We start from the raw sequence: 24,026 nt of genomic DNA on the forward strand, positions 1-24,026 counted from the left end.
GATGTTTGAAAAAAACCAGCGCAAAGCGCTCGGTCATGTATCCCAGCAAACATGCTGGTTCAGTTCTTATAGGTGCAGAGAGATACTGTATGTGTAAAAAGGCTGTGTGAAGTACAATATTCGCTCTATAAAACAGCTGCTCCAAACACAGCGGCCCATAAAAAGTCTCAGTCATGACTTTTGTACGGAAGGTTCAGAGTGGCAACAAGAACACATGGTTTACTGCTTCAGACATATGGGGATAAGGCAGATCATATGGCTTTTAAAGTTACATTGACCAACACTGTCACGTAATGCATAACATAATGATCAACATAATAACTGCTGTCACATAGTGCTTTGGTTACCTTTAGTTCAGTTCTGTCAGGTAATGGTTCAGGTCTTACTAACAGACTTCTGTCATGGCACACATTTTGACATGTCATCATAGAAATGAAATTGCAAAGTAATAGTAATAATAACATTCATTTAAAGTGGCTGCATCTGCTATAAGTGTGGAAGATCCAGGGTTCATAATGTCCCACTGGAATCACTTCCCACAATTAAACTGAGCAGTCAGTTGACAGCTATTCATTTAAATCAGCAACTTTTTGATAGTCGATTATTGGCTTCGAGTCATTTCTTTAAGAAGGAAATTTACAAATTCTCAAAAGTGACTGCTTTCTGATCTATTTATTCCTGTATGATAATAAACTGAATATCTTTGGGTTGTGGACTGTTTGAGGACGGCATATTTGGGAGACTTGTTAACTTTTCTCACAACATTTTGAAGACCAAACATCTAATTGACTAATTGAGAAAATAATTGACAGATGATAATGAAAATAATCAGAAATTGCAACCCTAATCCCAAATGACTCCCTTATTATATTCCCTTTATAAGAGACACTTTACAGTTGACTCGATGGTGAGCACTAAATGGACGGACTGTTGAACATTTAGTGTTTGAACTACTATGAAAACCTGTTTTCTAAAAAGTAATGCTCCATGTTAGAAATACATTCATGATCTATGTCTGATTGAAGAGGTTTTGCATGTATGATAAAGCTTATTATAGTCAGTGTTCATATTACACTGTGTAGAAAACCCTTCATCATCACACAGAGTTGAAGTTAACACTGTCTGTGCTCTACATGTATATAAAACATGTATTTACTGCTTTGACTTGCATGTAAACATTATGAAACACACTTATTGCTTTATGTATCTGAGCTTATCATGGTATGGACGAGCAATGCATTGAACTGGCACTGTATGTAATGAAATGATAAAGGACTGTAGTGTATTGTATATTGAGTGTGATGCGCTTGTATGAAGATAACAGTCTTTCAAATCAATCTCTCCTTGTTTTCCATAACTAGGACATAATACAACTCTCTGCTGTAACTGTTCAAACAACTTAAATTAAACAACTCTCACTCCTTTAAAACTATATGTGCTGTGCTGGAGGTTCGAGTATCACATTAAGTCACTGTCTGTAATCTGTCCTGTATCCTGCTGAATTGTTCTTCAGCAAGACACTGAGCATGAGTCTCATCTATATTGTCTGTAATATAAACTCAGACAGACTCAGACAGCCATCACATGACTTGGGAGTCAGTGTGATGCTGCATTTCTCAAAAGTTACCAGAAATACTGCATTGAAAAGTGTGTTCTGTGGCTTTGATGGATGTCACTGTCAAGCACTTTCTGAGGCATTACTGAGCCGGTGTCGAACTCTGATTTGAATCTCCTCATCCTGTGGAAAAGATAAAAAGTTAAAAGTTAGATTATCACTCTGGTCTTTTTCTGATCTGTGGTGATCAGACTGAGGCAGATGTTTCACACAGTCTGGCTTCAATTATCTTCATTTTAAACAAGTAGAAGACCACTATCAGTTTTGTACGTACTGTTTCACCAGTGTCTGCAGTCTCCTCTCCCTCTGTGTGTTCACTGCCGCCGGTGAACGCCTCATAGTCAGAGAGGGCGCTCTCAGCCGCGTCCTCGTCATAGTCATAGTCTGTCTGGTATTCATCAGACAGTTCCTCTGTAGGCAGACACAAGAGGAAACAACATGCTATCATTTTCTACAAGACTATCTATTACTACACATGTTCCATTTGAAATCATACAACTGTATTCATTATGTAGCTTTCCACAAGAATATTCAATCATTTTAGCCTTCAAAGATGAACCTGAGCTCATGTGTTTTGTGTATAAAGAGCATCAGAACTTCAAATAGCTCCACAGATGTTTATACTACTACTTTTATGGATTTGAAACATATGGCTACATCAATATTAGACCGACGGCCGACCTTCAATCGTGGCCACCTTCACGGGTTCGATTCTTGACACGATCTCCGCCAGGTCAGTGAAGGAAGCGTTTGGACATGTGACCACCTGAAACATACAAACTGCATCATTCCAATGAAGACTTCACATCTGTTTTATTCTTCTGCTCTTTTGCTTATAGATTTAAAACATACATCGATGAAGAAATAGCCATAATTCATATTATACATGAAATTCAGAGTGCTGCTTTCAAACCGGTCCGCGTGAAGTCTCCCGCCTTCGTCTGTTTAATTATTTCATGATGTGTCAAAACCGAAACAAGGTGTGTTGTCCTAACTGATCCTAACTGCCACTTCTTGATTAACTACAATATATGCTGAATGTAAAAACACAGTTTCAAGTTTTTCCCTCCTCTTTTTATCCCTGAACTCCTTCAGGACAAGGACCGTATATTCCCAAGTCTGTAAATCTACATACGCCCAGGTATTTCACTAATAAAAGACCAGTACCGAAAAGTAGGCCCATGTGAATTTTTATATTGTGGCAAAAGATGTTTTATGTGTTGTGTGCAGTGCTGTGCAAACGTCTTATTAAGCACATGTCAGATATTCATAGGGAGAAGATGCATTCAAAACTGGTGAATGGTACGATTTCCGAATAAACAATAATTTAAAAAAAGACACTAATGCAGAAAGCAAATAAACATCTAGGACATGCTTGGGACTCTTACACAGCATGTATATTTATTCTGTGAACTGTGTAACTGACTATATTTCATTTCACAACCCACCCCAAAAGAAAATGTGTGTGAGGGTATGTACATGTGTATGGATATAAATGCCCTTTCTAGATTCTTTATGGCATTACTTGTATTACAATAATGCAACTAACTTGTCCATTCCTCTTTTTAGTTCACTCACTTCTTTTCTTCTTCTTCTACTTTTATTTTATATTACCTAAAACATCAAATCAATTCTCTTAAAAAAAAAAGAAAGAAAGAAAAAAAAAATCTATCTCTAATATTTAAGCAGGTCAAAGTATCATCACTCTGACATTTCTGACCTATTTCAGCATAAAATCAAATGGTTAAACATTTGGAGAACATTGCTGAAGTTTCACAATAAAACAAAGCATCATGGCTGTGTCCTCTCAGATGTGCAGCATGTGTAGATTGTACTCACATGGCCAGTTTTGGTCTTGTGTAACTCCTCCTGTCTGTCCTTCAACATGCTGTCCACCACCCCGCTGCGCTGCCACACGTCAAACAGAGTCTTCCCGTGCTGGTATCCCACCTCCTGCAGCCAACGATTAGTGTCAGATTCACAGCCAGAGGACAGAAGACTCACATCAAAATTGAGGAATAGAGGTGAAACTCACAGCGATCTCGTCAAACTTCCCAAACTCCAGCGTGCCGTAGCGGTCGATGGGTGGCCGGATGTACTCGCAGTACTCGCTGTCTTTGACCACCTCCAGCTGCCGGACGCAGCAGACGTAAGCCAGCCGGGTCTGGATCTCTGCCATGTTCAACACCTGGAAAGGAAATGAACTGATTACTGATATTCAAGACACACTATCATTTTACTACTTTAAAATACATTCCTGCATCAGTTTGAAGTATAAAAAAAAAAAAAAAGGTTAGTGTACCTTGACTTTCTCAGCTAATGGGTTGATACGTTTCCACAGCAACCACCAGCCATTAAGAGTGTCACCGTAGTTGGTCAGGTTGGTTTCGTCCTGGCTTCCGACATCAATGGCGATCACCACCTTGGCACCCATGGAGCGAGCAACGTCAGCTAGATATTAAAACAGGAGAAAAATACATTTAAAACAGAGATTCTACTTAGTGGTCCACATTTAACAACTGAACAGCTGACGCAACACACTGCTAGACATGTAGGTGTTATATTTGACTCAAACATCACTTTTGTAGACAAGAGTGTTGTCCAAACGTGTTTTTTGCAGTTGACAACCATCACCAATATTAGAACTTTTTTGTCCGTTAGTAATTTAGAGAAGCTTCTACATGCTTTTATTTTTATTTACTTGATTATTGAAACTTTCTGTATTCCTGTCTTAGTCAGAAGCAACCATCATGCCTACAAAATTCAGCTGTCAGGCTTTTAATGGGTATTAAGGAAAGGAACCACATTACTAGACCTGTCACGATAACTACTTTTGTTGGACGATATATTGTCTCAGAAATAAAATGATAAATTATAAATGATATTATTGTCATTTGAAGATCATTTTATACCACTTATATAATGATAATATGATACTTTAATAATACAAGGGGGACTTACTTTTTTAAAAGCCTTTTTACCCCCTTTTACTAGTATTTAAAGGGATTTTACTGTATTGTTTTTAATTGATTTTATTGTATATATTTGATCTGTTTTACTGCTCTGTGAAGCATAACATTTATTTTGAAAAGTGCTCTATCATATATTGGAGCTGTTTATTATTCTTGTTAGATTTAATAATTAGACATAATTTATGTATTTTTGTTGTTGTTTGCGTTGAAGAAGATAGCTGAATTAGTTTGATTATATTATTAGTATCATTTTAGTTAATTTGAGTAGTGGTTGATGCTTTTGTTTTGAAGGTACTGGGACATATGAAACAGCAGCAGTTCCTCACCAGGCAGATTATTGATGTAACCTCCATCCATGAGTAAGTGTCCATCTTTGGGATCGCAGAGAGGCGGCAGGTAACCAGACAGAGACATACTGGCTCGAACATACCGCCACAACGACCCTGAAGAGGAGGAGAGAAGAGTAGGATCAACTAAACTTACATTTATTGATCATTTGCAACCTTTAGCTCTGAGCACAGTCTGCCCGGGTTCATTAGGGGTATAATAGTCAAACAGACCATAAGTGTGAACTCTCATGGCGGAAGCTGTGATATCTGTAGTGATGTTGAAGTACGGCAGCCACAGGTCCTAACAGAGGAGAGGAGGTGATAAAGCATTTCAATTAGTGTAAAACTGCATTAGATAGAGATAATGTGGTGGACCATGGGAATATGCTACAACACTTGATAAGCACAAAGCTGTAGAGGCCCTTAGGCAAGATCATTGACCTTATACATTTTAGTTAGACACTTTGTAATCCCAAAATTAAACTCTCAAACTTGGTTTTTGGTTTTAAAAAGTTACCTCTATCTGTTTGCCCTTGAAGACGGAGCTGATGCTGGAGTTAAAGGAAGCTCCAGAAAACATGGAGGTGACGGGATAGGTCAGATCCACGATCTTCTTAAATAGAGACGTCATATCCTGAGAGAAGATTTAGAGCAAAGGGTGAGGAAGTAACTATGTAGAATGACTAGTGTTAACTTTAACAAGAGATAAAAGAAGTTTTCAGTATACTGTCAACACACCATGGCCCACTCGCGAGCCCGGACCCTCATCCGACTGTTGCTCTTCTCCTCTGCGTACAGTGCTCCCATTAAGGAACCGATGGAGGTGCCGCCCACCAAGTCGATAGGGATCCCCGCCTCCTTCAGAGCCCGCAGGATGCCCACCTGAGAGCAGCCCCTGAAAACAGAAAGCCCCCCTTTAAATAACATCACATGCATTTTGTTTGTAAGTTCTTGTGCTTCATATTCACTTCAAATCTGATGTTTTGCAGCATATCTATCCAGTGAGAAACCAGTGAAATAATGAGCTTTTATTTGGAAAATATTCCCATTAAATTAATTTTAAAAATGACGATTGAAATAGTTTTGTTGAAACAATTGTTACATAAATAGATACTTGGTCATGGCAGCTACATCCACAGTCAATACAGCCATAATAACATAAAACACATCTGTAACTATTCACAGGAACTAAACTAATGACTAAAATTAAATTCAAATATATGTAATACATAATAATAAGTCAGTGTGCAAAAAGGTGACAAAAACTGCCATGTAGTATCTAAAAAGAATACTTGAGGCTAGTCCTAAACCTACAGATCACAGCTCATAAGAAGCAGTCACATGTAAACACATGATCCAACTGCAGCAGTCATGTGTCTATCAGGAGTCTCAGGTCATAGCTGAGATGGTTCGTACCTCTCCAGAGCTCCACGATGAGACAGAGCAGTGAGAGAAAGAGACAAATCAATCAGAACAGACCTGATTATTATTATTATTATTATCATTATCATTATTATACTACCACATTCTGCACATCATTAACTGATCTAAACTCAGTGTTAGTAGTTTTTCCTCGCTTCATGTAGAGAACCACAAAGTTCAGATGAGGTCATGGAAATATTAAAAATCAGTTATTTTTTAGAATGAAACTGTTAAGACGACACAAAAGCAGTAGAACACAAACAGCAGTTACTGTGTGTGCTCTGTCCACAGAAAGCTGGACTCATAACCAACATTTGCTCTTTTTACTCTCATACCTTTGATTCCATAAAGAATTACTGAGACACCACACTGGTAATCAGCTGCTTTTTGTGTGCAGTTTACTGACATCACATTACAGAATCTCACTTATCTCTCAACTGTCATTTAGAACTCCTGAAATCAATCACTTTTAAAAACATGGATATGAGTTAATTAAGTTCTCTTTACTTTACAGGTGAGTTTTTAGGCTTTCTAGACTCAATTATTTGCTTTAACCCTTTTTTTCTGAGCTCAGGGTCAAATTTGACACATTTTAAAATTTGAGAGCTGTAAAAATACCATATACACCATATACAGCCTTTTCCTAATGTGACCCACAGTTTACAAAAATGGAAATAAAATGCTTTTTTTTGTGCAGCTGATACACATTTTTATATATGCACTGTGTTTATTAAACTAATTCAAGCATTCAAACATTAAATGTTCTCCTGGACCATAAAATAGTGATTGTGGATGTCTTTTTTCAATCAGATGAATCAAACAGAAGAATGAATCAAACATGTATTAATGACTGATGGGGAAATTCTGAATGTGAATTGGTGTAGAGATTAATTAATAGTCAGAATATGAACAGTATATAATGGTTAATTCAACAGATGCAGACATCTAACTCTCCACTTGGTTATTTCTGGGTGATATATATATATATATATATATGCTGTTTCCTGTGGATGGGTGCAGTACCTGGCGCCCCCTCCACCCAGCACGAGGGCGATGGTGTTTCCAGTGAGGATCCTGGCCAGGCGGGAGAAGTCAGAGTGACGATCTGGACACTTTTCAAACACTCTCTCGTACAACTCTCTCTGAAAACACACACACACATGAACAGAGATGATAAAAAAACAGCTAAAACCATGCTTCCAAATATGAGCATGTATTCTTCTCATCAGTAGAAATGACCACTGCTGATAATCCTGCTTAAGTTAGCAGTTTTGAATGTGTGTGTGTTATTGTGTATCTCTTGCGTACCAGTTTGGGTAAACTCCTCCTGGAGAACACTCTGCGGGGGCAGGACAGGTGATGGTGTCTGCAGATCCAGCTCCGCATGTTCAGCCACTCCGCCGTCCCTTTAGGCGGGGGGCCGTCCTCCTTATGCAGCAACACCAGCTGCTTCTGAGCCCGAACTGAACTGCTCTCCAACATCCGCTCCAGCTACAGACAGAACGGTAACACAGCAGAGACAGCAGCTCATAAATACTGTGACGCTGTGGCTGATAATAATGTTATAAGTCAGGATGAATAGTCTTAAAAGGTTTCCAATAAAGAAAGATTACAAAGTTGTAATTTGTGCAAAAAATGAACAAACAAGATGTGATTTAAAGGTGCAGCAGGTATGATTTAGGGCATTCTAGTGGGGAGGTTGCATATAACAACAAATTTAATACCCTCCCCAAAACTGTTCCAAGTGTGTAGAACATACAGTGCCCTCTCTAGAGCCAGAGTTCGGGTTGTCCAGAAGTTGATCCATAGGACCAGCTCACTATGTAAATATAAAGGGCTCATTGTAAGGTAGCAAAAACACAGTTTAAATAATTAAAACTCACTAATACTCACAAATATTATATTGCATTTCTGCCAAGTCCTTTATGCTATTTCACACCCAATTCTACACACTGCACACACAGAATATAGTGCACAGTGATACAGTGAATACAGTGATTTGGTGCTATATAAATAAAGATTGATTGATTGATTGACTGACTTCACTGTAAAGTCAATTTGTGCACTGGAAGTTTTTCACAACACACTTGGGTAAGCACAAATGGATCCAAACTAGTTGTAATACTTGTACATCACATTGTATATTCATCTCAGATCTTTACACTGGCTTCCTGTCTGTCTAAGAACTGACTTTAAAATACTACTGTTTTTCATTTCTGATCTTCTGTTTCATTAAGAACCATCCACACCTCTCAGGTCATCTGGGACAGGTCTGTTTTCTGCCCCCCCCAGTCAAAACTAAACATGGAACAGCAGGGTTCACTTTTTATCCTCCACATATCTGAACAACAAGCAAACTGCAGGTCTGCCGCAACTCTCACTTCTTTTAAATTAAGGCTAAAGACTTTTCCATTGGCTGCTGCTTTTTACTACATCCAAATGTTAGGGTTAAAATCTCACACTTTACTTTTGACTCTACAGTTTCATCTGTCGTACTCTATTTGAACTTCATTTTATCTCCAATTTAACACTTAATAACTTTATTTAAAGGTCTTTTCATATTGCCATGTGTTGTTTTTGTATCCTGTCCCAATGCATTTTATGTCATATGCAAAGCACTTTGTATTGCCTTGTTGTTGAGAAATAAACTTGCCTTTTAGGTCAATGTGTCAAACTGAAATTTAAGGTGCAACTTTCCTCCATCAGCAGATGAAAGTGAAAACAAACTCTGAACATGCAACTCAAACATCAAACTGAAGTAACAAGAAGAAAAATACATTTCTGAGTGACATACTGATTTATTTTTTGGCAATCTACATTATTTGCATTGTCATTTTTTACTCATTAGTTCACTGTTATGTCTATCAAAGCACTTGAACTTATTGTATTTAGGACTTGCTCTTCCTGTGCAGATCATATTAGTCATCATAAAACTGATAGAAAACACTGAATCTTACACTTACTATTCACAGCATCACACTTTGCTTTCACACATTGAGTTAGGCTTGTGTTTTTTTCCCCCCTTTTCTTTTCTTTCTTTCTTTTGACATAAAAACACCTTTGAGTCATATTCATCGCTTGAATTGAAATGGTTAAGATTCAAAGAAACAAGAGTTGAGATTATGTACGCTTACTGCTAGTGTATTAACACATTCACACTGACCTCGCCCACAGCTGGCTCCTGCTCGCCCAGTCCCACGATGATGATGCAGTCGGCCTGGCGGATGCAGCGCTGCGTCCACGGCGTGAGTCCGGAGTCAGACTGGTAGAGGACGATGCGATGGATGTCCTCCTGCTGGCCGAGCCAACTGGACAGACGGTACTCGTGGACGCTTTAGAGGAGAGGGACAAATATGTCGCTGAATCCCAGCTAGTTCAACCGTAAAACATGACTGCTCAGCTTGAGACACGTAATAGAGACAACTGTGAACGTCATTGTGTCTTGGTTGTCCACTTGTAATTGGATCACCTGATATATTAACGCCAGGTGTAAACAGGACCAATGGGACTCCAAATGGGACTCTCACTAATCTCTCATTACTTATCTATTCACACGGTTCAATCATTCAGTCAGTTATTTACTTGTCCAGAGCGGCAGCGCCCAGTCGCTGTTTGATGGTGTCACTGGTCAGCAGTAGAGTGGGGCCTGTGGGAAACACAACAACAAATCATGGACTTTAAATAAAGAAAAATAGCACCTTTCAAATTACAATGAATTTAACTGACGTACAGTCTATCACAGCAAAGATTCTAGAGGAGAGCCCAAGTGTGTAAAAGCAGATAAGACTGTGTGTGCAAAGGATTATCAGGTATTTTGGCTCTGACATTGTACCACATGTTTAATCTAAATATGTAGCAGCAAAGAAAGCAGCAATTCTCCAGACTCCTCTTCAACTACTGACAAGCCAAAACCAACCAAGACTTTTCTGATGAAAGAAGGTCTTGTATAATTAGCCAATGAGACTTTATGTCCACATAAGTTCAGGTTAGTTTTAAAGGCTTTACACATGTTCCATCCACACTCACTGTTTTTTAGTCAGAGTAAGTCAAAGAAAGTGAAAACACCTGTGTGTTGCAATGATTCGTTTATTCTTCAATTAGTCGACCAATTAACTGCCAAATATTTTAAGTTAATTCACTGTTTGGTCACTTTTTAAGTAGAACATTTCAAAATTCTCTATCTCCTGCTTCTCTACACTGAATATTTTTCTGGTTTCTTTAGTCTAATATGACATTAAACTAAACATGTTTGGGTTGTGGACTGTTGGTTGGGACAAAAAAGACATTTGAGGACGACATCTTGACCTGAGGGAACAGTGATCAACGTTTGCAAACAACTAATTCATTCATTTAGAAAAGTATCAGATTAATCATAAAAAAACAGTGTTGCATATATGATACTGCTGTTTTCTTCCACTAGATTTTATATATTTTTATACATGGCTAGAATTTAAATACAGAACTTGAGAGCTTTTTTATTGTGGTGTTATGTCCCAACATGCAGCTGTTTAATAACAAAATGTATAATCTGTACTACTACACTGAGCTCCTGAGTCTCATTAACTCTAAGTTAACACTAACTTTGGTAACTGGAGATAAAAATCCTAAACAAGCAGTGGTAGAAAAATACTGATGCAGTTTACTGTCATAAATACGCTATGCTCTGTCAAATACAGGAAAAATATGCATAAGTAAATATATATATATATTACATGCCTTTTCTTCTGACATAAGAAAGAGAATCTGAATAAGAGTTAACGATGCTTATATTGAACACAAACTATGAAAGTCTGAATGGTTGAGTGTGTGTGTGTATACCGATGCCACTGAGTGCGTGCTGCAGCTCCAGAGTGAAGGCGGTGAGGGGAACCTCGTCAGACACAGGCAGGATGGTCACAGTGGACAGGTTGGAGACTGGGTTCCCTGCATCCCACTTACTGTTGGGGGTGTGGAGGGTCAGACTGCGTGCTGCAGAGGCAGAGGAGGGTTTCTCTTACTGGATATTTTACACAACAAAGAACATTTGCACTGCAACATAGGACCGGACCGATACTGGAGAAGATATGTATAATAAACATTTTTGTATAAAATTACAAACAATAAACTTCACTGGGAATTTGATCATTATAATTAGCTATGAATAAAAAAAACACAATAAACAATATATGCATATATTAAACTTTCGGATCATATATACATAAAATTCTGCCTATATAACTATAATCAGCTGAAATCAATATCAGCTGACCGATATATCGATTTATAAAATATAGTTTACTGTTTATGCCCTACATTGCATATATTTTGAATTGTATCTCATATATTTCTTAACTTCAAAACAATGCATTTAAATTTTGTCTGACAGGTGTTTTGACCACAGTGGATTTTACATCTCATTACTCAGCTAGTTAATATATCAGAAAGCCAACTACATACCCACATGACTTCCTGTGTTCCAGTAGCTGGTATAGTATATAAATTCACTCCCATTCTGACACACACTTATATAAAAAGGTATATATGATTACCAGCTAGAGGCCCGTTGACCTGCTGCATGTTGCCCAGGATCTTCTGTCCCAGCAGATGAATGAGTCTGGTGACGACCTGAGGATACCTCCTCTTGATGGAGTTCAGAGCTCCTTCGGGCAGCTTGGCCAGCTCAGAGTCCCTGACAGCGTGGACTGTGGTGGCTCGGTTCATGTGGGTCAGGGCCTCGACCTGGACGATCCACAGAAGAGCTTTTATTATATGCCATTAAAATGTTTCACCAACCGTAATGTCTTCAACTTGACTTCTAAAAAACAAGAAAATGTAAATGTTTTTCAATTCATTTTTCCATCTCACACTGGCTACAACATTTCTGAGCACTCACCACACCAATGAGATCCCCGCGACCGTACTCTCCAGCTAGCTCCTTCTTCCCATCATCCTTTGCAATGACAGAGCGCAGTCGGCCACTGAGGACAATGAAGGTGCTGTCTGACTTGTCTCTCTGTCTAAAAACAATGAGAAAATAGAAATAGTCCAATATTATCCCAAACACACCAATATGTAAGAAGTCCAAAAATTAAAGAAAGATTTGAAAAATATCAAAATGACAAAATACAACAGAGATATATTTTTAACCTCCATACAAAACCAAGTTTTTTAAAAAATATCACAAGATTTAAACCCCCCCCCCCCAAAAAAAAACAACTGGTAGATTAGGAGCCATACTTAAGTGACTACATGTCTACCTCCAGATGATACTAGATGATGTCATCTGATCACAGGCTAGGTATGTACAATTAGGCCTGTCATGATAACTATTGTATACTGTATATTGTCTCAGAGTGGATGCTACACTTGCTACAATTACTAGATGTAATTAGTGTGACAGGCCTATGTACAATAGATCAATAGTACCATTAAGTCCATAATGTCACTTGATTAATAAATACCATATCTAATATCATATATAATAACAGTGTGCGGGAGCTTTTTTTCATTCAGTAAGAACTCCATCAGATACCTGTAGACGGCACGGCCGGCCTCCACAGCCATCCAGTCCAGAGCGAAATCAATCTGCCTGACAAACGGTGACACCCTCTTCACCACCGTGTGAGCTACATTCAACACCACCCTCGGTTCTTCTCGCATTATCCTGCAGATTTGTTTGCAACCAAAAAACTGCGATGAGAAAAAACTCCAATGAAATGTCAGTGTGTTTCTTGTGTGTGTGTGTGTGTTTCTTCTCCCTACTCATAGAAGTGAGCCTTGGATATGGAGAGGAACATGCAGTCTCGCTGAGCTCTGACGGTGAAGATGAGAGGCTCCCCCGTGAGGACGGCCAGGTGACCCACCATCTCCCCCGGGTGGGTGACGAACAGCAGACTCTCGTCCTCGCGGTCGATCATCCGCTGGTAAACGTGGAGCACGCCCGAGATGAGGAACGCCACGCTCGCGTCCTGTAAGTGATGTGGACAAGAAAAGAAAAAGAAAGACAGCAGGTGTGTACTAGGGTGGTGAAAAGGATTCAGCCACCATTCCTGTTATAATAATGAATAATTTAGCAGTAAAAGATGTAATTTAACTTGGCTTCTCTGAGCTGTTAAGACTTAGATGATTGTTAAAACACACACACACACACACACACACACACACACACACACACACACACACACACACACACACACACACACACACACACACACACACACACACACACACACACACACTGACCTGGTCTCCCTGGTGGGCTACAACAGTGCCAGCTTTGACCTGGCGTAGATTCACCCTCCCCTCCAGCAGACTGGGGTCCTGATGACATGAACATTTTTTTTATAACATATATAATATCTCACAGATTGTTACTGCACTTCTATTCTCTTCTCCAAATTCTGCATATTTACTTCAAAAATCAAAATCTGAATATTTGAACTCTGCAGACAGCAGATGGAGTTCGGATGTTACCTGCATCTGGATGACCCGTACCAGATCCTTTTTGGCAGCTTGGAAAATGGCATTGACCTTATTATGATGAACATTCCCCCCTCCTGTGTCACTGTAGTGGTAAACGGCAGATGGAGTGTGCAGCATTGTCACGCTCTTCTTCAGGATAGACTGAAGAGACAGAAACATGGAGACTGAATCAAAAACTGGACACTCAAATCTATGTAAACAAAACTTTGATTAAAAGCCACAACCCTCCAAAAAACAGACAGACAGACAGAGAGAGAGAGACCTTCACTGGACTTGCAGGCACCGTCTCCTCTTTGGCAATTCTCGCCCGTTCATACACTCTGTTGAGGTCGACTGACATTTCACCTGCAGGACACAAAGAGGTGACAGTTATCACAGTCAATCCGATTTGATTTTTTATTACAGAACAAGAAACAAATAATACATCAATAAAGACAGGAGTCCTCTGAGGAAACACCAGAGGTAGGATAACAATGTAAAGATTGAGAATACCCAGATCAAATAGAAGATATTAATGGATTAATAAAATCTAAATAGAAATAAATAATACAATTAATTTGCTATAAAGTAAAGTGGAGAAAACCAGAAATGTGAGGTGGGTTATTAAAAGGAAAACAAAGATAAGATGAAAATAAAATAAAACAACTAAGAGGAAATGTAATATAGAGTTATTGTATATATATTTTATATGTTTTATTCTATAATATATGTTCAGATGGAATAGCCTCTCACTGTGCTGAAGTGTCTTATAGGCTGCAGTAGTGGAACATTATTATGGAATATATAAATAGTAAAAATAATACATAGTGAAATAAGCAAACATAGAATAAATAGGATATTTACAATCAAGTAAAATACAGTGCATCAGTGTGAAGTTGATGGATAGAAAAACTAAAGTGAAGAGGTAAGTTTTTAGCTTTCTTTTCTAGATATTTAGCAAGCTGCTTCCCTGATATCTAAAGAGAAGATAAAGTGGTCCATAGTTTTGAGGCATAATTGACAAAGGCTGCATCCCTGATTTTCTTTCGTCTGTTGCTGTGAACCTCCGATAAAGCAGCAGCAGATGATCACAGTGTTCTTGAAGGCAAATATTTACAAAGGAGTTAACCATGTAAGCTCTGTCCTAGCTCATTAAGGGCTTTGTATGTAAGGAGGAGGACCTTAAAGTCAATTCTGAAAGTTACAGGAAGCAAAACTGGACTAATGTGTTCGCTCCTCTTAGTTCTGGTTAATAGCGGAGCTGCTGATATATGATTCAGATATTCAGGTTATTTCATTTTAGTGGTACTTTCTTCTGTGGAGATGGAAAACAATACTGTCATCTGTATAAATGAAATTCAGTTCCCCTCCATTGTATTTGGGGGTAAGGCAGATATCTCAGAGACAGATAGCTTAAAAGCTGGACAAATCAAACATCCTGCATGTCTACATACTGCAACAGAAAGTGAGAACATATTTAGTTTCGGTAACTTGTGTAAAGTGTTGTTTAAAAAAAAAAAAAAAAAAAAGGTACTGAAAAAGAAAGTGTATGTGTGTATACCTGTAATATCCGGATTCGGATTGGAGAGAGAGCGAGACTTCCTGAATTTTGGTGGCGCTTCAGAGGGACTGGATTTTTCTGAACATTTGAGACAAAATTACCACACACACACACACACACACACACAGTCACATTTGACCAATTTTGACATTTAAGAGCAGTAAAAACACCCTAAATCCTTTTTTCTTCTGACCTGTGTCTGTTTTTTCAGGGCCCGACTCCTCAGAGTGGGAGGGTTGCCTGCGGAGGCCTCTGTGTGGATGAGCCTCACCCAGAACATGAGATACTGACACCAAGGAGATGGCTTGACTTTCCTGCAACACACACACATACGTTAACCAATCAAAAAACATTTCTTCACTTGTAAACCTTCTTAGACTGACATCAGCCTGATGTCATTTATACACATTCTATCATGAATCCCACATTTTGTTAAGAATTTTGACATATTTATGCATGAATACATCTGTGGAGAGGAACTGAAGTCAAGATTTTGACTCAACAAACGTTGGCTTAATTGGCTCAAGCTGTGCTAAAGTTTATTTCTACACTTGTAATGACACTGACAGTCAGGAAAAACACACCTGATCAGAAATACGTGCAAAAAAACAGTGGAAAAAATGTTCCTGGCTAAGAAAATAAAAGACAATATATATTAATAATTGACCTCTTAAGATATAATCTTTACAGAAAGCCTGATCATTTAAAAGGAGCAGTGTGTAGGATTTAGTGCCATCTAGTGGTGATGCTGCAGATTGCAAACAATTTATTCACCCCCATCCCTCCTTTCCAAACATGTAGGAGAGTATATGGAGGACACAAAACTTTGAAATAAGCAAAAGTCCCTCTCTTGAGCCAGTGTTTGTTGTGGCATCCCCCACTCTCTCTCTCTCCTTGTTTCCTGTCGGCCTCTCTGCCATCTACTGTCAAATAAAGGCAAAAATGCCCAAAAATAAATCTATTTAAAAAAACAAACAAACTTATGAATATTATAATCTGTTCCATGAGATGCCACTGAATCCTACACACTGCACTTTTAAACTGGCCTACTTCAAATGAATGTTGAAATGTTGACTCTGTGTGAGCAGTGTAACAATACAACAACTTGTAACAGCTCTCTAAAGAACACGTTAACTGATAAAACAGTTTCCTCTCGGCTAGTTCACTACCTGGAACTGTACAAATGTCCTCAGGGAAAGTCCTACAACGGACAAACTTTAAATAGCTCTCAAAGTCTCAGAACATTAAACAGACGTTTGAACAGGAAGTCTTAGTTCTCCAATGGCAACAAATTACAGAGAGGCCAAATATAGCCTTTTGTTTCATTTGCCTTGATAACCTAAAGCATATCTCCCAAACACAGATGTTTTTCTTAATTGTTGCAGCCTGTGTTTACTGTATGTGCGTTTTCTTGTACACCTGGGTTGGGATTAGCTCTTCCTCATATATGTAGAGTGTGATGAGTTGTCAAACAGGCTACTCCTGATCTGAGGAAGACCTCAGGCCAAAATGGCTCTGCAGTGATATAACCATAAATCAATAAACCATAAAGTTGATGGAATGCTACCTTTTTTTCTGCTCGGTCACAGAACGAAGCAGAGCAGCACGAAAATAAAACAAAGTGCAAGGTGAAAAATTCCACTCATACACAAGTGAGACCTTTTTTTTTTTTTACAGTGTGGAGTGCAGTTTGGTTAAAGAACGGTACCGGGTTGAAGAGCTCAGTGGTCAGGCCGAGGTAGTTGTGTAAGGCGAGGAAGGTCACTCTCTGGAGACGCACCATGATTATCTACAGAGAGCAGAGGAGAACACAAGCTGCTCTAATGATGCAAAACAACACATTTTCAAGGCTTTCTGTGCTTTTGTTGCATGTTAAACACGTGCTAAAGATGTCATATGGAATTCCTGTTCGCTCGCCACATTACCTGGATGACACGGACCAGAGTTTCGGGATATTTCTCAAACACTGACTGAAACGCTGCAGCTGGAAGACGCAGGACGGTGGAGGGAGCGGCAGCCCTCGCAGACACAGTCTTGTAAGGAGCCGGATAGCCCTGAAATACATCAATTAATCCTAAATGACAGGCAAATTTGTAAAGCAGAGATTAAAAAAGAAAAGCATATAGAAGTAAGTAGACACGGATGCATCGCAGACATACAGTGATGATATCCAGGATGCTGAGCAAACTGTGGACACTGTCTCCTGTTAAAACCTCCTTCACCACAGCATCCGTACCATCCTGCAACAAGAAAACAGTCAAATATCAACCATCACAACACAGCTAAGATTTCCTACATGTTAGATATTTTTTCCATATTGATCACACACACACACAGACAATACACACTTATCATTTAGTGTGTAAAAAAGGTAAGTATTAAGAATTTATTGTAATATTAAAGTACTGGGTAAGTATTAAGATGAGAAATAAGATTATTACATTTATGTTCATGTGAACTAGGGAATCAAAGGTTGACACACATTATTATCGTCCCAGATAGGACACACTGTGAGGCTTGATCAAATTCAACAGGGCCTTCCTCAGATGAGGGTGTCTGGTGATAACAGTCAAAACACCCACTGACCCTGAGGCTGTTGACTGATAATACAATAAGAGCGATTAAACAGATCTTAACAGCTGAGATAAATCTAATGATCCCAGAATAGGAACTTAGACTGACCCTAAAAACACATCGTTACTAAAAGACACAAACAAATAAGCAAGGATTTAGAATATGTCCTATATTAAGCATTCTTAGGTTTTGTAATCTATGGTATGTATTCAGCTCTTACGCTCTCATGGATGCACAGCTCCAGGCGGCCGTCTTGAACCACGTAAATACTGTCGTCGGTGTCGCCCGGTCGGAAGAGCGCCTCCCCCTGGTGCAGCTGGATCAGCACCATGTGACGACACAGCTCCAGGAAGAGAGGCTTCTCAAAGTGTCCCAGCACCCTGCTCACAACACACACACACACACACACATATACACATACAGCATATTGATATTAGAAATAATGATGACAACCACAGTTCCATTAATAGTCAGTTCAACTCAAAGCTTTATTAAGGACGCAACAGGCTCACGAGGATACAATATAAAAGAATATAAAAGAGACAGAATAAACAAATAAACAGACAATAAGTCAATAAGTCAAGAAATAATAATCAATGAAACACTATGAACAATTTGAACTAGTTATTTCAACAATAACGGTGTAATTAATTAAACTGCATCATATCCGATATGTAACTAATCTGATACTAAAGATGTCCAACAGAATCAGTGATTGGTCCAATTTTTCATTTTCAGCTTTTTTCTAATTAGTCAATCAACAGAAAATCAATCGGTGCTATAAAGTCATTTTAAAAGCTAAAGTATTAGAATTCCACTGATTCCAGCTTGTGTGAATAATTGTAATAATAGAATTACTTTAGTTTTCTTAGTTAATAATGAATATAATTGTTATTTGCAGCCTTACAATGAAAACTATAATACTACAATAAATACATTAAATGGCTGATAGAAAAATGTCAACTGTCAATACTACCAAAATAGATTTTGATATTATTAAACATAGTCCAGTAAATGACTTTTAATAAGGTTTGTGTGCTAAGTTCTTGTGAGAACTTTTAACTGTAAGGATTTTAACCCTGGTAAACATTTTAACACATTCAGTGTATAAAATAGGAATTGCACATCACAGTTCCCAAACTGACAAAGTCCAAAATGATGAAATCATCTAATTTCAGAAGATGGAATTAAAGAATTGTTCATGGTTTTGCAAAATAATTTAAATGATTCATTGATAAGCAAAACAGTTGACTGTTATTGTATTTTCAGTTGAATAATAATTATATATAATTGACTCACCTGACATTTTTCAGCATGTACAACACCTCAGAGGGCAGATGGGAGTTCTGCACATCAAACTCAGTCAGGTCAGCCTCCAGCAGACTGGGAGGAGGCTCCTTGGGCTGCAGGGTGGGGGGCTCCCTCCGGATACGCAGGATCCTAACACACGCACACACAAACACACACACACACACGTATGTAGCTTAAGTTTTTAACACTCACTATTACTTCATATCATTAAAAAAATGCCTGCAATTAAAGCGTTATTCTCTGTAACACAATTTTTCTATAGTAAGAAGAAAGGACTCACTTGCGAGCTATAGACAGGACTTTAGTCCTCTTCCTCACCCTCTGCCGGGATGCTGAGTTTGAATTCGGGGCCGGGGTGGAGGACAACGTCTGCACCTGCAACACCCAGAAGTGGAAAAGCTTTAGAGAAGGCAAACAAACTGTTTCCGATCATAATAATAATAATAATAATAATAATAATAATAATAATAACAGTCATCATCATCGTCATAATAATAAAAAACAATGCTAATAGCAGATATCTGAAGGTATTGAAGGTATTTGTGTCCTGCCACCAGTATTCAGATGTATTAATATATCAATACAACTCATTATAACACTTCAACACACACACACACACTGCCAGGTTGGGGAAAATCAATAATATATATCTTGTTTATAAAAAGTGAATGCATGGTGCAGCAGCAGGGAGCCACAGAAAAGGGTGACCGACCTTTCTCATAATCTTCCGACCATAGAACATGACCTTATCTCTCTTCCTGAAGCGATAGTGAGGAACGCCGGCCTCCTCCTCTGAAACACACCAAACATCTACTGTAAGACCGTCTGCAATCAGCTGTATCACTGCTCCTCTGCTCCTCACACTAAGCCTAGGAGGATGCTGCATTTTCGATTTTAGACAAACCCATTATCAGTCTAAACTGAACTCATTAAAAACACTGTTGAGATAAAAGTGATAAAAACATGTAATAATACAACAATAATCACTTAGAACCTTCTAAAGCTTCAGTTGTTTGTCAATTCATTCATTAGGCAATTCTCAGTTCATTAATTTACAACTATTTGTGAAATCAAAGTAGAGTAAACTGCTTGGCCCCCCCCCCCCCACCTCTACAATTGGAGCTCCATTTTTTAGAGCCTACATCTGTTCACATTTTTAATAAATTGTCTCCACAGAAAGTATGATGAATCAAAATTGTGCCAGATCCGGTTTGTGATGTACTTATAGACATACAGACAACAATCCCTGCATTACTTTGATACATAAAAACTTAAAAAGTTGAGTTATATGGAGCATATTTCTGATGATTTCTGAGTGGATTTATGGATGTTTATCCATGACACTGAATCTACAAATATGTTTTTTAATGCCTGTGTTTTCAGATTTGACTGAGTTATGTTAGCCTGAGAAGAAAAATGTACTTTGATGCATTCGGCAGCAATTTGGCTCTAAAGGTTTTTAAAGTAGCTTGATTGCTTTAATTGCTCAGTGCTGCAACTCACACTGTGTTAATAAGGGGCCAAATCAACAGTCATCTGCAATAACTTACTTCCTGTTGCTTTTAGAAACACTGGCATGCACTCATGGATGTTTTATGAGCTTGGATACAGGAATAAAAATGGCAACCGTTCATTCCTGTAAGAATTGCTTGGCTGACACATACGCCAAAAAAAGGTTTCTAGCTTCCTTTTTTGATTCTGAGTTATGTGGCCCACTGAAAATGCACAGCGGAGCCCTGTCCAGCTCTTATAATACATCAATGCACGAACCTGTCTCTTTTAATCTTAAATGCTTTCACCTCCATGCCCCCCTGCCCACCCCTGACCTCAGCTCTCCCAACTCCCCCAGTGGAGAGGTTGAATCTCACAGTCTGAAAACCTCTGCTCTAATCCACGGTTGGCTAACTAACACTTCTCTTCATTAGTAATGTACTCCGAAACAGACGCAGAAGAGAACAGAGTGTACTGACTTGACTTCTTGTATCTTCTGTAAAGAAGAAACACGACGACACCAACGATGCAGACAGCTGTCACAGCTCCGATCAGAACAGCCGTCCACTGGAAGAAAAACAGAAAACATTCACAGTATCGTTATCAGCTGTATTCAACTCATTCTGTCATAAGAAACTGTAGAAGCAGGGTGGAGGTTTCTCCAGGTGGAGGTACTTCACCTACTTCCAAGATGCACAGAGAAGGGAAGAAAGTCTAAAAAGGTAAAAAAGCAAAGTACAATACATACAGAACAACTTTATTATTATTATTATTAGATGATTAAGTACCCATTTAATTGCACTTTTCTGCTTTATGGACCAAATATGGTGTCGTATTGGATACTTCCCTTGCCTCCCTGCCTGTCTCGGATAATGATCGGCCTGAAGTCACATGATCATATAAACAACCTATCTTGGTAGACACCCCATTGGCTGATATATGTCAGGATGCACATCATTGGGTATTTTTTTGTAAATATTTTTTTTTACCCTTTTCAATTTTTTGTCCACTATTTTACTACCCTATTTAAATACTGTTTATAATGTGTTTTATGATGACTCTGATGAAGGCCACAAACTGAAAATGCTGCAAGTGTTGCATGAGCTTTGACCATTCAATAGCAACTCCTCCATATACACCATAAAATCTAAATAGTTCACTTGTGCACTTAACTTAAAAAAGAAACCTTACAATTTTTTTGAAGGAATTCAACACAGTTTTGATTGACTGTTCTGGTCAACTCAGTGGTTAAAAAAAGAACAGTGCACTACCACACAAACACTGCTGGTGTTTACCATGTTGACTTCTGTTCTTTCCTCTACAAACTGCTGCATCTTGGCCTTTATGTTACTGCCGATCTGAAACATAAAGCAAAAAATACGACTAAATAACACATTTACAACATCGGTATGCATTTGTTATGTATTTCACAGGGAAATGCACATTTCACTGATTGTGATGGCTGTTATATTATCATAATTTTGCATTTTAATACCAAGAACTTTATTTCCAGACAATTTTGAGAAATACATACCGGGTATATACTGCAGCTGTCCTCTTCATCATTGTCATCCATTGCCTCATACACAACACTACAAAAGGCAGATACAAAAATGTCATAAAAATTGAATTAAAGACTATGAAGAGTGCCTTTTTTTTTTTTTTTTAAAGGCCAATGTGTCAAGATTTCATGGGGGAAATATCTAACACATGAATGTATTTTGATGAAGCTTTTGTGATCTACATATTTATAGCCCAAGATATGTTAGAGCCTTAACCTGCAGAGGGTCAGACAGCAAAAGGTTCCAGAAATCTGGGTTAAAGATCACCTACTCTGCTCAAGAAAAAAAGAGGTCACAAGCTCAGTGTGTGTAATCAGACACTCTCCCTGCTGCAGTCACATTGCCATACAATGACTGCATACACACACTGACACACACTCACTGACAGCCACAGTGAAGAAAACAGTGGAAAGCTTGTCTCAGGTGCATTAGGGTTATATTAAAAGCTTTCACGTTTGGTTTGTTTACTACATATAAAACACACAGGGGACGGACCTCTCTCTCCTATCTGCTCCCCTTATGGACTCCACCTAGCTCCGCCTTTTTCTACCAAAGTCCATTCAAAAAACTACAAGATGTTTGTTATTGGCGCTCTGTGGATTGTGCCCAATTCAAAAGTGGATTTGTGTCATTTATAAACATCGTACACTGAATTTATCGAAGGTTTTGAACAGAAAATGAAGGCCAGAATGAACCGCTAGCAAGATATTTTTAAATGAGTGCGCAGGATGGGTGTTACAGCGTATTTGGTGACCCATTAGAATGTGTGACCTGCCGTGGCGTACGTATCATTCAATCAATCACAGCGTAAATAACGTTAAATACTCCATTACAAGTACAAATGCTGCGTTTAAAAAAAAAATTAAGTTAACTTTTATACATATTACTAGCTATATTTACTTCACGTAGCTAAGTAAAGGTATTAAAGAGTATTTTTACTTTCGTAGTTCGATTTTTAGGATTTTAAACGCATCTTTTTTTTTACGTATAATGACCATAGACTGTATATAAAAGATAATGACGTATTTTTCTTCTTTTTTTTTTTTTTTTTTACCACAGCAGGTCACAGAATGCTGGTAGAGCAAATACGAGCTTTACATGTAACGTTCATGTTAGTAGTTTAAGTTGTGGAAGAAGCTATATAACTCACACTTCTTCATTGAAATATTTACCAACAGCTGAGAAGTACGCACACAGTCCAAATGTAATGTCAAATGAAGGAAACTTCAGCTGTTATCCTCCTCTGCAGTCCTCTACACAAGTGAACACACGACAGCACAATGCGAGAGAGAGAAGTGTGTTGTTGTTGTTGTTGACAGAGTCCATTACACATACGCACCAATTAATACGTGTTTGGTTCACTTCTTTCTGCTTAACCGACCAAACACTTTTACCACACGTACCTTTATTGTGTGTCCCTGTGTTTGTATGTACACATGCCGGGAGGAGTGTGAAGTTGGTTCTGTATAGGCCATCTGCACTTCCTGTTAATCCTATAAAAAAAAAAGTCTGCTTCCTCTTAGAAGAAAACCAAACTGTCACAAACATGTTTTCTGCGGTGAGTGTATATGCCAAAAAGGTGATTGCAAAGTCATTCATTCAGTCAGTCAGTCAGTCAGTCAGTCAGTCAGTCAGTCTGTCAGTCAGTCAGTCAGACATTCATTCATTCATTCAGTCTTTAATTCTGTCAGTGAATAACGAATGAATAATTAAATTAAACAATTAATTTAATTTAATTAAAAAAATCAA

General features: G+C 38.4%; 1 protein-coding gene across 1 annotated transcript; it reads right to left on the bottom strand.

Annotated features, from left to right (window-relative positions):
- Positions 1–1,594: 1,594 nt before the first annotated feature.
- pnpla7b (patatin-like phospholipase domain containing 7b) lies at positions 1,595–23,669 on the bottom strand. The gene is made up of 35 exons (XM_062417130.1): positions 23,450–23,669; positions 22,250–22,307; positions 22,011–22,073; positions 21,195–21,282; positions 19,937–20,016; positions 19,505–19,599; positions 19,213–19,353; positions 18,134–18,293; positions 17,499–17,579; positions 17,265–17,393; positions 17,048–17,128; positions 15,533–15,653; positions 15,340–15,417; positions 14,062–14,144; positions 13,791–13,940; positions 13,560–13,637; positions 13,080–13,285; positions 12,850–12,981; positions 12,211–12,334; positions 11,867–12,056; positions 11,157–11,306; positions 9,921–9,984; positions 9,502–9,670; positions 7,647–7,829; positions 7,362–7,480; positions 5,655–5,811; positions 5,434–5,550; positions 5,148–5,217; positions 4,914–5,030; positions 3,918–4,066; positions 3,651–3,803; positions 3,455–3,568; positions 2,297–2,381; positions 1,890–2,026; positions 1,595–1,738 (listed from the first exon to the last, which is right to left on the bottom strand). Exons 2-35 carry the CDS (start codon positions 22,289–22,291, stop codon positions 1,679–1,681), a joined length of 3,966 nt encoding a protein of 1,321 aa, XP_062273114.1. The 5' UTR covers positions 22,292–22,307; positions 23,450–23,669; the 3' UTR covers positions 1,595–1,678.
- Positions 23,670–24,026: the final 357 nt, after the last annotated feature.

Source organism: Scomber scombrus, chromosome 4 (assembly GCF_963691925.1).
Source record: "Scomber scombrus chromosome 4, fScoSco1.1, whole genome shotgun sequence".
Taxonomy (NCBI): Eukaryota; Metazoa; Chordata; class Actinopteri; order Scombriformes; family Scombridae; genus Scomber; species Scomber scombrus.

What these genes read in the sequence shown, in the direction of transcription:
- pnpla7b (XM_062417130.1), bottom strand. Translation starts at nt 22,291, where the DNA reads ATGGATGACAATGATGAAGAGGACAGCTGCAGTATATACCCG. An exon ending in GCCGGCCGTGCCGTCTACAG is followed by an intron (nt 12,335 to 12,849) that starts GTATCTGATGGA and finishes CATTGTTTTTAG; the next exon opens with ACAGAGAGACAAGTCAGACA. An exon ending in GAAGGTGGCCACGATTGAAG is followed by an intron (nt 2,027 to 2,296) that starts GTCGGCCGTCGG and finishes GTCTGCCTACAG; the next exon opens with AGGAACTGTCTGATGAATAC.